The following is a 15,767-nucleotide window of genomic DNA, read 5'->3' as shown; positions in this document are numbered from 1 at the left end:
CTCCAATATGCCCCACAATGATTCTTGCCTCCTGGTATTCATGCCAGTATTCATCCCACACTGACTAGGAATAATCTGTGTAGTCAGTTGGATAGAATGGGAATTGAAAAGTGTGTCTCCCAAGGCTAGGAAACAAAAGACATTGCAGTTTCTGCCTTGCTCTTTGGGATCATTCCTTCTGAGGGAAGCCAGCTGCTATGTTGTAAGGATGCTCAAGCTCCTCTATGTTCAAGGCTGTGTTCAAGGAACTGAGCTCTCCTGCCAAAAGCCACGTGAGTGAGCTTAGAATTGCATCTTCCAGTTCCCTATCAAGCCTTGAGATGACTATAGTCCCAGATGCCTTCTTAGCCAAAACCTCATGGTGGGCCCTGAACCAGAACCTTCCCCCTGAGCCGTTCCTGGATTCATGACTTACAGACTTGAGATAATCAATGTTTATTATTGTTTTAAGTCATGGTCTGGGGGTACCTTATTATGCAGCAATAGATAACTAGTGCAGTAATTTTTTTTAATATTTTATTTATTTATTTGACAGACAGAAATCACAAGTAGGCAGAGAGGCAGGCAGAGAGGCAGGCAGAGAGAGAGGTGGGGAAGCAGACTCTCACTGAGCAGAGAGCCCAATGTGGGACTCGATCCCAGGACCCCGGGATCATGACCTGAGCCGAAGGCAGAGGCTTTAACCCACTGAGCCACCCAGGTGCCCCTAGTGCAGTAATTTTTGTTGAACGCCTCTTCCTAGTGACTTCCTATGTAAAAAATTACATTTTCACTTCTGGTCATTATTTTAGACATTATTTGAAAGTGCTCTGTGGTATTTTGTGGTATGCATGTGTAGAGAGAGTGGTTGAGAAGAGGAAGAGAAAGAGCTGACATCTGGATAAGACATAGAGGCTGCCATGAATTGAAAAAGTCACCTTTTGGAAATGTTGTTGCATTTGCGAGTATGTGACCAAATCGAGTGCCTACCTCTACAGAATGGCCAAATTGAATTATGTAGTCACCATGATTTAATCCAAATGAGCCCTAGATTTGGAATCGGAAGACATGGTTTGGGGTGTGCCACTTTCAAATTAACTTAAAAATGTCAGCTCCAAATGTTATGTTCCTTGTCTACAAAATGGGGGGGCTAACATCACCTGCTCATGTTGTGAGGGAGAAAAGAGAAAAATATTTGAAAGCACTTTAATCATGAAGGTTCATACAAAGGTAAATAATTGCTATTATTTACTATTTTAAGGATATGTAAATGGAAGCTTGTCTAGAGTTTATAGACCATGAAACAGTTCCTTAAAAAAAAAAAAAAAAAAGATTTTATTTATATATTTGACAGGACAGGCCTGGGGAGTGGTAAGCAGAGGGAGAAGCAGGCTCCATGCTAAGGGGCCTGATGAGGGACTTGATCCCAGGACCCTGGGATCATGACCTGAGCCTGTGGCAGATGCTTAACCTACTGAGCCACCCAGGCACCCCACAACAGCTCCTTTTAAACTTGGGCTTACCTTGCTCTCTAAGGCTATATCTCATTCCACAGGAAGTAACCAGGTCAAGCAAGGGCAGGTCACTCAGGAAATCCAAGATTGCAGTAGAAACTTTACCTGAGTTGGACCACAAAAACGGGCCTAAGCTAGTGTATATAAGATGCACTTCCCTTAATTAAAACATTTAAATGAATGTCATGCCCACAGTAGCAGTGCAGTAGAGTTCCCACATGTTTTTATGATCATCAACCCATCTTGCCATGTTCAGTTGACCTGTACACACTGGTGAACTAAGCACATCCGCACCAGCAAGCATCTTCTGGCAGTTTACTGACTGCCTCCAGCTGGCCAGTTAACTGTGGGGTTGCTATTGAGGAGAAGCAAATATTTTCCAGGAGAATAGAGGTGGAAAAAATAAATAACTTCAGGATTTCGTCGGAGAGGAATCCTATTTGGCACAAGGTGTTGTTTCTGCCAACAAACAAATTGCTAAATGCATTGCACACAACCGAGCTTCTGTTAATGAGGAAATATAACCAAAGAAAAATAAGAAGGTGGCAAAGGCTTCATTTTAATAGCATTTCAGATTCTTCAACTTCACAAAAATCTTCATTGTGATCTCATTTCTTGACGAATACTTGATGGCCAGGAGCCCAGAGCAGTGGTCGAATCTCTTACTCCTCAGAGTGCGGTTCGGGGACCAGCAGCATCTCCAGCGCAGCCAGAGCATGTCAGAAATGCAGACTCCCAGGCCCCACGTCAGACCTACTGGGCAGAGTTCATATTTCATGAGGTTCTCCAGATGATTCATGTGCATGCTGATTCTAGTCTGTTACTCCATCTTGTACACTTGCAAGCCCTAGAGTAGGAGAACAACCTGAAACCACCTAGCTCAGGCTTCAGGTTCTAGGGTGCTGAGTTATTACCGTCCCCTGTTTACAGATGAGACACATAAGGCCCAGGGAGCTCAAGCTAGGTGCCTAAAATCACAACACTTGATGTCTCCTGACATGGCGTGGCATCCAGCCCCACAGCCCCAGCTCCTTCAGGGTCTCTCTATTCGGTCTCCCTTTATTTCCCCGTGAGAGTGTGGATTCCCCAGTCCATATTTATTTCTCTGAACCTGGTGGAGAAAAGACAAACTTTACCTCCTTATTTTGACTTTTGCTTTCCGAATCAGAAAAACAAGTTCAGAGAAATGTTAAGAGTTTTGCCTACGGGAGAATCACCTTGACATGTAGAATAAAAGCAGACTTCAGAGCTTGAGGGAGACCTATTTCCAAATGGATCATGGAGCTTCTTTCTTTCTTATGTTGGGGCAGGGGTACCTTTGGTGTGCTTGCTCAAATAGATGTCACTCGAAGAAAAACTTACAGGAGAAGCTGCTGTCCTATATAGAAAAAAGACACTGTACTGTACTTAATTTAGCCCTCCTTACAGAAAGGGTCATGAATATGCATTTGGCTAAGAAAATTCTTTCACAGCCTCATGTGTGATGCTGCAGGCTAAGCTAATCAGCATGGCTAATTTTAGCCTTAGTTTTGAGGCTTTATTTTAGAATAGGTCACAGTTCTAGTACTAACCTATAGCTTATTGTGTGAGAGAGGAAAGCATCAAAAAGATAGAAAACCAAGCCACTGCCACCAACCCCCGATTATAAATGTATTGTGTGTAATTGAGATTTCGTCCCGCTTATATTTAGTGATATGATTAATAAAGTGAACTTGATCTCTGCTCTGCAATGAAAGACATTATCTACTGTGGGGACTTAGGAGGTCCATGAGCTGCCTCACTCTGGGATGAAGGGGGAGTGATGAATATCTTTGAAAGCTCTACTCGTCACCAGGTGAAGTATGGAAGTGTTGAATCACTATGTCGTGCACCTGAAACTAATACTGCACTGTTTTGTTAACGAACTGGCATTTAAAGAAAAACTTAAAAAAGAAAAAAACAGCTCAACTTGTAGGCACTGTATAAAAGAAGGTAGAAAAGGCATCTTATAAATGAGAAAGTTTGATTTGATAGGTCCTTTGAAGTGGCTCTGGGGACATGCAGAGGAGGCCCAGGACTACGGTGAGATCAAGTTACTGCCTCCCCCTGCTAAGTCCAGGGCAATGAGGATTGGAAAACCTTCTGGCCTGTGGTGCTACGTTCTCGTTTGCAGGGATGGGGGCTGCTGGAGGGTGTGCTGGCCAAGGGAGGAGCAGAGGGTCAGAGTGGGAGAGGGACTCACATCCCAGGGCTTCAAAGAAATTTAGCCAGATCTGAGCGAGAGGGTGCAGTCCAGTAGAGCTAGACATAGAAAGGAGGACAGTCTAGAACAGCACTGTCTGGTAGGACTTTCAGTGATGACTGAAATGTTCTATAATCTTGTCACAGATGGCTTTCAAGTGCTTGAGATGTGGCCAGCGCAACTGAGGAACTGAATGTGTCGTTTTCTGTCACTGTAATTAATTTTGATCTAAATAACCACATGTGCCTGGCGGTTACCATATTGGACAAGGCAATTCTAGACAGAGAGCTCTTTAAAGAAATGGAAGTTAGAAACCAAAAGTGAGCGAAGGAGAAAATGTTGAGTCCAGGTTATGAAAGCCTAGGTCCTGTTCTAAAGGGACATAGGAGAACCGTCTGGAAAGCATCAGAAATATAAAACTGCTTGGACCCAGCCCAGGGCCACCCAGTCAGAATCCCTTTAGGCATGGACCTTTAACTGAGAGCTAGCGGACTCATTGATACGAGGAGAAAGGTCTGGGAAAGAGAGTTGCACCCAGGTATTGCCATTGACAGTGGGGGAGCCACTGCTGGGGGGAAGAATGATATGGTAATAAGTGCTTTAGGAAAGATATGTGGCATCCTGTGTAAGATTGGAGGCGATTGCAAGAGCTGAGCTATCTGGAGTTTTCATTTCTGCCTTGGAGTATAAGTGTGTTCGTTTCACTGAGGGCTGTCCATATTCCTCCCTGAACTGAACATTGGTTCAAAATGTTCCCTAGCAAATATGCTGCTCTAAGCCTCCAGCCCCACTAAATGTTATGGTGATTGAAAATTACACTCGCTTCCCACAGGCCCAGAAGGGGGCTCTTTGTAATGAAATAGAGATGCAGCAGCATTTGGAATGTGGAGTAACGGCCTCTCCAGGACCTCCAGCAGAAGCCCATGGGAACCATAAAAAGGGATGACTCACTGTGGAAAATAATGATCGCTGCCCTCCGAGTGGACCCTTCCCCCTCCATGACTTCTGAGCTCCCATGAGCAATCTTAATAGCTGCTGGTGGGAACTAGGACACCCCGAGAACTAGGCCCAGCTGATGACTCACTGCATAACCATGAAAAACCATCTCATGATCACAGCGGGGGGAGAGATGGCTTTTAAAAATTGAAAAGGAAAAATAAAACCCAGTGTATGTTGAAGTTTAGAAGTGGATACAGTGCCTTTTCCAAAACAGCAAAATTTCTGAGGCAGTCCTTATCTTCAGTGCAGGGGAAGGTACGTCCAGGTGTGACAAACTGAGTACCTTTATTAGCTTGCAGGAGAACGGAAGCTTGGGATCTCCGCAACGATAGTTCTCCTTGGCGGAGTCCAGCTGTCTCCCTGAAAGACAAGGGAGTTTGCTCCAGCTCTGCTCTTGGCCCTTTATGTATAAATTCTTTTACAAACCAATAATGATACAACCCAGACATTGCTTTGGACGCCCTGTCCCAAGACGACAGGAAGCTTGGCTCAACCGAAGCTTGTCCAGAGCTCTCTTCATGATTGCCGTGCAGGCTCTCTCTGCCTGTGTCTCAGGTACTGAGGCTGGGGGCCTCCTCTGGCACTTAGTGGTTCAGACAGTAAACCCAGCCTCTCCACCTACTATGCTAAGTGTCTGATGAGTGTAGCATCTCAAGGAGCATGTGATTTTCTAGCACCTTGTTGGCTCTGACCCCTCCCACTCCTTCCCTACCTCTTCTCTGGAGTACGGCCAAAGCCCTCCTCTTGTCTCTGGCAGAAGGGATCATCTTTTCTTCCCCTGCACTCATGTCAGGTATTTTTCTAGATACTTAAAATTGGGTGCTTGCTTCAGCAGCATATTGCTAAAATTGGAATGATAAGTACTTATGTTTGGTATGTGAGCTATGAAGAAAAGTGACATTTTCTACCGAAGGGAATACTTACAGTCATTTATTAAGCACTTACTATGCTCTGGACACCATACTAGATAGAGCATTTTAAGAAAACTTTTAGCAGGGCAAGGAGATTAGACCTCAAGAAATAAAAAATTGAGGTGTCTGAGATGTAACGGATATCTAACAAATGACTCACTTTAGCAGTGTCCATATGGTATGGGCTCTATTGTTTTCTAGAAAGTCTTGAGGATTAAATGTATAATATAAAAGAATTTGACCTTGCTGGCCTCTGTTTTCCTTTAAGAGGTGTTTACATAATTGAATAGCAGCACTTATCTTTTGTAAAATTGTATGCTATACTCATGAGTTCACATATTATTATTGTAATATCCCCAAGTCTTCGGTTGGACTCCTTAGATGCGGAGCCTGAGATGGTTATTCTGGTGCATGTGTTTTGCTGAGTGAGCACTCTTGGGCTGGGGGCGGGGGGTATGTCTGGACAGGGCAGCAGTGGAAGGAGCCTGATCCCACTTGGAGCAGGTGATACCAGGGGGCTGGCTCCACTGTAAGTCATGCAGTCACTGGCCAGGGCTGCTCTCCACAATGGAGGGAATGTATAACCTCTTTGCTAAGGAAATTCTTCGATCTGAGAGCACTTGTCTGGAGAAGGGAACATTTGTGCCCTGTTAGCCATTGTTACAGGCTGAATTTTGTCCCCCCAAAATTCACATATTGAACCCTAACCCCCAGTACCTTATAATGCGACTACATTTGGAGATAGGGCCTTTAAGGAGGTGATTAACATAAAATGAGGCTGTTAGGATGAGGCCCAATCCTATCCGACTGGTTCTTCTGTTAGAAGAGGAGATGAGGACACTGACAAACACCAGGAGCACCAGTGTGCAGAGGGTCAGGCGCCCAGGAGAAATCAGAACTGCTGACACCTTGACCTCGGACTTCTAGCTTCCAGAACTATGAGAAAATGCATTTTTGTTGTTTAAGCCTCGCAGTGTGTGGCATTTTGCTGTGATGGCCTGAGCTGACGAACACAGCAACATTGTGATGGTAAGTGTGTGACAAACACAGCAACACAGCTGGAGTGTGAGTGTGCCAAAATGTGTCTGGTTAGGAGGTTTCAGTGGCACACCAGTAGTATTCACTATGCCCACTTAGAGTTAGAAAACCGACCCAAGAAGTGACAGAGGCTGCCCAGGGTCACACAGCCCATACACAACAAGGGCCAGATTTGAACCTCAGGCTGACCCTATAGCTTATCTTCTAATCTCTACTCCTTATTCCCGCTCCTGGTGGGAGGCAGCAGCAGACATCACCAGTTAACTTGGGCTTCAGTTTCGGTGTTTTTTATCCCAACTTGTCCCAACCTTACACAAGACAGCGCTCCCTGGGGAAACTGAGGCAGCTCAGTATTGACAGTGTCTGCCTCTGAGTGCCTTCTCCAGACGTTGTCTCACCCAGTAGTTTGGGGAATGATGTAGCATGTTAATCACAGGTTTCTCCTACATATGAGGTGATGTCTTTATTTAAAATGTTTTCATTAAAAAATGGATTAAGGCAATCCTTTTCACACCCACAAGTGCCATTTTTAGGAAAATAAGAAATTCTGAGGACTGCCTTGACAGTATAATAATAACTATTGTCATTCTGAGCACCGCTGCTCCCAATTTATAATGGGAGAAGATGGTCTTTGGAAGCCACATCAAGATCTAACAATAGATCAGTTTCTTCATATTATATCTTTTGTTCAGTATTTTCTGGCTCATAATAAAGCCATTGCCCACTTAGAAAAACTAAAAAAGAAAGGAAAAATAAAGAAGGGCATCCCTGGGCAGCTGCCTGGCCCGAGGTACCCTACTCAGCCCCAGCCGGCTCTGCCGCAGCAGGAGAGAGCATGCTCTCTATGAGGAAATGCTTTCTCCTAGATGGTGGGCAGAGTGAGAACCATTTTAAAAAGTGTCCTGTGGATATTGCTGGCTTCCTAGGAGAAGGGGCAGAAAAGTGTGAGTGCATCTGTTGGATTTCCCAAATCACAAGTCACTTGGTCACCGAACCGTTCTGACACTATTATTAGATGTGCGGAGAGTGGTTTGTAGCTGAAGCGGAGTCTGGGCACCTGGAGGAGAGCACAGTCTACCAGTGACTGCTGTCACACATTGCGTAGTCTAGACTCAGAGACAGCTGCAGATGTTGGTATGAAGAAGACATTTTTACTGTTGCAAATTATGATTCCTTCTGAGATAAAAGTTCCGAGTCTTCGAGAGAGAGGAGAGAAAGAGGAGTCTCAGGGGAAAAAAATCTTCATATTCCCTCCCTGCCTTCTCCTGGCCCTCCCCCAAAGATTAGGAAATTCTTTACATGAAATACTATGTAGTAGTTCGAAAGTCCTTATCTTTTAGAAACGTAGGCATTCATTTATTCGACAAAGGTTTGGAGTGTCTGCTTTGAGCCACAGGTTGGAGAAGCCACAGGGAACAGGATAGGCGTGGCTCCTGCCTCCTAAGAGCTTATCAATGGGGGGTATCGGTAGAAACTATTTTTCTCTGAGCAGACAGTAAGTGCTAGGCATTATGCTAAGTCTGTGGTTCTTAAATTTCTAGGATCCCCCTGAAGGGCTTGCTAAAATGCAGATTGTTGGACCCTCACCCCAGTTTCTGATTCAGGTAGTCTGGGATGCCTAAGAATTTGCTTTTCTAGTAAGACCCTAAGTGATGTTCTTACTGCTCTTCTGGGACCACCCTGTAGAAACCACTGTGCTAAGCTCATGGCATGCACCTGCTCACGGTGTACTGAATGGTTAGAATCATTCAGGGTGGTGGCGGGTGCACAGGCTGAGGTATTCCTGCCACATAACCAAGTTCCTTTAGAGGAAACTTGGTTTTGACTTGATGAAAAGTTCTTGTTTTATTGCCTCTTTTTTTTTTTTTTTTTTTTAATTCCTTGGTGCATTTCCCCGATCATTTTAGAAGTTTGAAGAGCTGGTGCAATAATTGATGAAGTATGGGGGAATGTCTCACTAAACAGTTGCACTTGTATGTCACTTTCTCCTTGAAGGTCCTAAGAGGTAGAGTGGTAGTTCTTAAAGAGTGTTGCCAGACTTGGCAGCAGCGTCTTACCGCATAGCCCGCGCTGCCCTCCTCCCAAGACTACTGCATCTGAAACACTGGGCATGGGGCCAGGAATCAGGCCTCCAGGGGATCCTGATGTACCCTGCAGTTCGAGCACATCTGAGGTCAAGTGTAGTGACAGTTGGGCTGAGTCTAAGGGAGGGGCCCTGTCATTCACTATTCCCATCTCCTTCCAGGCAGTTCATCAGGATGACTAAGCTTCAGTTTTCCCATCTCAGAAAGTCAAAAGTCCACATCCCTTGATGTGGAGAAAGAGGAACCCTCTTACAGTGTTGGTGGGAATGCAAGTTGGTGCAGCCACTTTGGAGAACAGTGTGGAGATTCCTTAAGAAACTAAAAATAGAACTGCCCTATGACCCTGCAATTGCACTACTGGGTATTTACCCCAAAGATACAGATGTAGTGAAAAGAAGGGCCATCTGTACCCAATGTTTGTAGCAGCAATGGCCACCGTCACCAAACTGGAAAGAACCAAGATGCCCTTCAATGGACGAATGGATAAGGAAGATGTGGTTCATATACACTATGGAGTATTATGCCTCCATCAGAAAGGACGAATACCCAACTTTTGTAGCAACATGGACGGGACTGGAAGAGATTATGCTGAGTGAAATAAGTCAAGCAGAGAGAGCCAATTATCATATGGTTTCACTTATTTGTGGAGCATAACAAATAGCATGGAGGACATGGGGAGATGGAGAGGAGAAGGGAGTTGAGGGAAATTGGAAGGGGAGGTGAACCATGAGAAACTATGGACTCTGAAAAACAATCTGAGGGTTTTGAAGGGATGGGGGGTGGGAGGTTGGGGGAACCAGGTGGTGGGTATTAGAGAGGGCACGGATTGCAAGGAGCACTGGGTGTGATGCAAAAACAAGGAATACTATTACACTGAAAATAAATTTAAAAAAAAATTTTTAAAAAAGGTCTATCCCTTGCTGTCCAACATCTTTCAGAGTGGTGGGGGAAGACAATCATGACTTTAATTCATGACATGGTTTAATTCATGACATGAAAATTCCTAGCTACCCATGAAATAGCGCCATTCAATGGGAAAAAGATCGGATTCAAGTTATTTGTGTTCTAATCTAGTGTCCACCCTGAAGATAGCTGTGTGACTTTCAGTTGATTATTAGCCTGTCTGAACCTCAATTTCACAGTCTGAAAAACAAGATAAAATTGTTTTCCTGGTCTAGCTTGAATAACTGTTGCACTGATTAAATGTAATAATGGATATGAATGTGCTTTTGCAAACTGTGGAAGTGTTGTAACTTTGGACTACTTTGTTCTTCCCCATCAGCAAAATGGGGACAGTTCTATAAAACTTCACAGAAATCGTGAGTAGTTAAGAAACTCATGACACAAAGGATTGAACTCTTCTAAAGTAAAGTTTGTTTTTTCATTTTTTAGGGTTTGTAGTATGTAAGGTTGGAAGATGTACAGGTATTATAGCCTTATGTATTTTATTATAGTGCGTCTATGTAATTATATATGATAGTACTTTTATTTGAACTGGTCACATCCTAGAGCAGTGGTTTGGATGTTGTGGCCCCAGACCAGCAGCACCAGCATTCCCTGACAACTTGTTTGAAATGCAGTTCTCGGGCCTCCCTCCAGACCTACTGAATCAGCATCTGGGCAGGGCCTAGTGATCTGTGTTATAGTAATACCCGAGGGGGCTACTGATGTTCACTGAAGTCTTAGAGGAAGATATACATTAAGGTCTTTTTTATTTTGTATCTTGTATTTATTTGCTTTTTTAAAAAATTTTATTTATTTATCTGACAGAGAGATAGTGAGAGAGGGAACACAAGCAGGGGCAGTGGGAGAGGGAAAAGCAGGCCCTCTGCCCACCAGGGAGCCTGTTGTAGGGCTTGACCCTAGGACCATGGGATCGTGACTTGAGCCAGACAGATGCTTAACAACTGACCACCCAGGTGTCCCTAAGGTCTTTTTTAGTTTTAATGATTTATTTATTTATTTATTTATTTATGTGTTTATTTATTTATTTAAGGTAGAGCACTGGCGGGTGGACTGAGGGGGAGGGAGGGAATAAGCAGACTCCATGCTGAATTCGGAGCCAGACTTGGGGCCTGATCTCACGAACCTGACCCTGAGATCATGACCTGAGTCGAAACCAGGAGTTGGTGGCTCAACTGACACCCCGGCATCCGTATTAAGGTCTTAATTGAAAGGTCTGGCAAACAGCATCCTTTGCGTGGCACAGGGTGATCGCCTGTCTTTTTCTCCATCGTGGACCTGCAACAACCATGCCCAAGCTCAGGCAGCCATGAGAGGATTCCTTCACAAACACACTGCCGCTGCCCACCCAGCCTCGCAGAGATCGGGAATGCCGCTCCAGCGCATCTGTTATGAGGCTGACTTCAGGGTGTGAGGAAATTAAAGCTATTTATCACGGACCATTTTCCCTCAATGACAGGAGAAATGAGCCTTAGCCTAACAAGGCTTCAAACTGGGCCCGCGTTTGAAAAACACATAGCTTGACAAACACAGTTTGAGCAGACTTATATTTCTTTTGACTTTTCCTTTTGAAAATGAACTTTTTTGAGATGAACCAAGATAGTGGTGCTTGTTTAAGAAATATTGGAGGTGGCTTCATCCCAGTCAGTTTCCTGACTCGGGCATAAGTCCCAGGATGGCATATTCTACTGAGCATTTCTTTCCTTCCTCTCCTTCCTGGGAGGGGAACCCTGGTGAGAGAGGGAATCTTTCCTCTGAGGCTAAGACTGCACAGAAGCCATGTTATGGGAGGTGGGGTTTGGTATTTATCAAGAGAAGGATTTGTCTGTATGGTTTGGCCTGCTGCCTTACTGCCCATTTGAAATGTGTACGGTATGGATTTTGAGAAGTAATTCTATTTTGTGCATGTATGTGTATATATAAAATTAAACTTGATAAAAATCTGTGATTGTCTAATATTTATATTTCTTCTTGGTGTTGTGCATTACAGGCAACACATATACAGAGTTTTATGTTACATGTTAGTAAATGACATCTATTCGGTGCCTACCATGTACACAGTGCTTTGCATCCATCATACTATTTAATGTTCACAACAATCCTCAGAGATGGTTACAGTCATGTCCATTTTACAGGTGAGAAAACTGAAGTACAGGAAATTTAAGTAATGCCTGTCACAGAGCTGATATTAGAGCCTTGATTTAAACGTAGATCTTTTGGATTCCAAAGCCAGCATTCTCAACCAGTGTTCTTCAAATTGTGTGTTGAGAAATCACTTTAACAAGTTGCAACTAGCATTGTAAAAAATTGAATAGAATGTGAAAGACTAGAATGTGTCATATTTAGTATGGGTAAATCTTGATGCATGAAACTTTCAACTATAAATTTATATTTGTACACAAATGTAAGCACATTTCTGTGTGCTGGGCAACAATGTAAATGGTATATTTCCTCTTGTGTCACAGTAAAATTTGAAAGCAAATATTCTGGCCTAAAGGAGGAGGGGAAGAGAAATAGAGGGGAAAAGGGAGAATATAAGGAATAAGTAAATGAATGAGTAACTGTCAGACAAACAGAGAGCCTTTGGGAGAGGAAGAGGAAATAGGAGGGAGTGGGAAGAGGGGGAAAGAATGGACCAATCTGTGAAAAAGAGAGATGCTGGGGAGCGGACGAAGAGACACAGGGAGTCACATTATTCTGTCCACCATTCCATTTCATTAATCAATCTTGAATAAAGATTTTTATAAAACGTGACCCCTATATACAAAGAATCTACTTCATTTGCTGTTCAACTGAAAACATGTGATCTGAAGGGAAACAGGCTGTGTTGGAGTTTCCAAAATGCCCAATATGCTCCTTCCTAAGAAGCTGGCAAAGGCAGTTTTGAGTATATATTATTTTTGTCTTTTGAGCTAATTTTGATGCCATGACACTGACTCTTTTGTCTTATGGGAAACCATAGATAACAAAGATTTTAAAGTAGTCCCTAAGTATCTTACTTCCAGAGGATTCTGGAATCAGTTAACAAAAAGCCCCTTTTTTCAGATGTGGAAATTGAGTGAACATTTTATAAAGTTTCCCTATAGACAATGCTTTCATAAGAATCCTATTACTGGATCTTCATAGCTACCCTGCTAGGTTTCCCTTATGCCAGTTTTACTGGAGAACTTGGCTCAGGAAGCTCAAGCCCCTTGCCTCACTTCTTACATAAGAGGTGGTAGAGCTTAGATTCAAACCTGATTCTCTGACCCGTAATTCCGTATTTTCCCCCAGTAAACACAGAGTAGAAACAGTGGGATGAAATACAGTGCTGTTTGTTATAAATCAGAAGAGTTGTTTTTGTTTATAAATCAGAGTCTGGTGCAAAGCCGAAAATGCCCATGGTTTTAATGTGTGGGCTGTCACTGTAATTCACTCCTCTCCCCAACAGTATTTCCCAATTTCTATGCCTTCTTTAGGAAATTGGAGTTGATATCGCTATGGGTTTTTGTTGTTGTTGTTGTTGTTTGGTGACCTATTCTTGGCCTTTCTTGGTTGAAAACCATTATAAGTAAAAATTACATTTTTAGTTAGTAATAACATTGCATAAAATAACTTAGGTAGCCACTTCTTGGCATCAACTTAAGGGATGGTCTTTCCTTTAAAAAAAAAAAAAAATAGGGATGCCTGGTTGGCTCAGTAAGTTAAGCATCTGCCTTCAGCTCAGGTAATGATCCCAGAGTCCTGGGATTGAGTCCTATATTGGGCTCCTTGCTCAGTGGGGAGACTGCTTATCCTTGTGCCTGCAGCTCCCCCTGCTTGTGCGTGCGTGCTCTCTCACACACAAATAAATAAAAATCTTAAAAAAAATAAATGTCACATATAGAGGTGAGTAAGCAAGGTCCCAGCTGACTCCACCTCAAAAGCCTTCATAGCCTGTTGGGAAAAAACTCATAATGTTTCCCTCGGCTTGCCTAAATGCCATTGCTGTATATCCTATCCATCTTGCCTGGTCTCATAACTAATATTTTTTTAAAAAAGAAACAACAGGGAAGAGTGCTGACCAAGTTCTGCTCCAACAGCCTCTGCAGAAATTTAATGTGGGTGTGTAATAGGGTCCTGCAGCCAAAGCCTCTCATCCAGTGTTTGTTCCTAAATCCCCTCATTTGTCTTAAGGATTCATGCCTCTGAATGTAAAGACTTTAAAGGAGATCATTTCTTCTCATGTCATGGTTTTATTCTTCCACCTTCAAAATATAAATGAATCATCCCTCCTTTCCTCTACTGGCTTAATTTTGCTGAGTATTTATTAAAGTCAACCAGACACTTCAGGAAGCTAATATTCAGCTTTACACTCCATGAAAGCTTTGTCAGTGCAAGCATAACATATATCTCTGGGAAAATATGGGAGATCCTAGACTCATTCTAATTTAATGACTTATAGGGTCTGATTGTTGTTTATTCTCTATTTCAGAGATCCCTGAAGACCCGCTTGTGGCTGAAGAGTATTATGCTGATGCCTTTGATTCCTGCTCTGAAGAAAGTGACGAGGAAGAAGAAGAAACAGTGTTTTCAGCAGCAGAGGAAGAGGTCAAGGATGAGGGACCCCAGCCTGCTTACAGAACATTCCAACAGGTATAGGCCGCTCCCCAACAGAGATGTGGAGCTGTCTGAGGTCCTGACCAGGTTGTGACTTCCCAAAGAGAGTCAAGGAAATCTTAGAACTTGAAGTGGGGATGGGGGGCTAGGGTGTTTTGGGGTTTGTTTGTTTGTTTGTTTTTATTTGTTTGTTTGCATTGGGAGGGTACTAGGGTTTGTTATAAAGGCCCAGTATGATGGGTCCAGGGACAGTTAGGACCGCATGGAGTTCTGAGATTCTGGTGTGGACCAAGTTGATGAGGGATGGGCTGGAGCACCCAGTACTTATTCAAGTGGAAAGATGATACACACTGCACTGAAGAGCACCCTGTATACAGCTGTTAAATAAAGAATGCAGATGTCTCTTTAGAAGAGCTATGCAGATTTTTAAAAATACACTTTTCTGCCTGGTAATCAGATTTTTGAGTCATGTCCTAGTGCACAAATTAGTTCTGAGAATGAGGCCCAGAGATCCTGGGATTAGGGTATGATCTTTCTGGCCATGCCCAGCCTTTGTGGGCCCATCCTTCCACACAGTGCTGGAGTCTCTGTATGTCCTCGGCATAGATCTCTTTAACAATAGCAAGATTAAGCCCTAGCTGGGTTATAGGCTAAGAAACAGTCCCAGCATGTGATTTCTCTGCCAGGTGTCTATAGGAAAGAAAAAAAAAAAAGCAAGAGGTATGTAAGATGTAAGCAGATTACTTTGGGCAACTTATGCTCATAAACTTCATTTTCCTCTTAGGCCATAACATGGTAACCTTTCTAGTCCTAAAAATTTTTTTTAAAGATTTTTTTATTTATTTGACAGAGAGAGAGAGAGTAGGCAGAGAGGGAGACAGAGAGAGAGGAGGAAGCAGGCTCCCTGCTGAACAGAGAGCCTGATGCAGGACTTGATCCTAGGACCCTGGGATCATGACCGGAGCCGAAGGCAGAGGCTTTAACCCACTGAGATACCCAGGCACCCCCAGTCCTAAAATTTCTTAAGGCACAGAAGTTTTGTTACTAGGAATCATTAAGCTAGGAAATTAGAAGTCAATCAAGGGGTACCTGTATCAATGGAAACTTAATTCATGAGGATTAATTGAAGTTTGTATACAATAATTTTTAAAGAATGTAATAGTCAATAAATATTATAATATTCAATAAATAAAGCCAATAAGAAATGTTTTCAGGTTCTATATAAGAAAAGAGAAAGAGACAAGGAAAGGGAAACTAGAAGGATATGGATATGAGGCTAAGAAGAGAAAAGGATGAGAGAAAGAGGAGAACGAGAATTTAGGAGACAAATGCATGAAGAGAGAAGTAGATGAATGTTGAAAGAAATACAGTCAAGGCAGAGAGTGATTCAGCATGCCAAAATAAAAATGCTTCCCTTCTATCATTTCCCCATTTTCCAATGGACTCTGGTGAACAACATCACCTCCTACCACACATTTAA

The 15,767-nt window shown here is 43.1% G+C and overlaps 1 protein-coding gene across 1 annotated transcript in view; it reads left to right on the top strand.

Annotated features, from left to right (window-relative positions):
- Window positions 1-15,767, top strand: part of NEK11 (NIMA related kinase 11) — a 242,372-nt gene that overhangs the window by 136,800 nt on the left and 89,805 nt on the right. The window contains 1 exon segment of the mRNA XM_013061426.2: window positions 14,163-14,323. Within this exon segment, the coding sequence (XP_012916880.2) occupies window positions 14,163-14,323 (161 nt within the window).

This window comes from Mustela putorius, unplaced genomic scaffold (assembly GCF_011764305.1).
Source record: "Mustela putorius furo isolate JIRA1106 unplaced genomic scaffold, ASM1176430v1.1 tig00003834_pilon_pilon_pilon, whole genome shotgun sequence".
NCBI lineage: Eukaryota > Metazoa > Chordata > Mammalia > Carnivora > Mustelidae > Mustela > Mustela putorius.
The sequence above is the reverse complement of the archived record's forward strand: the minus strand, read 5'-3'. Positions and strand labels throughout refer to the sequence as shown.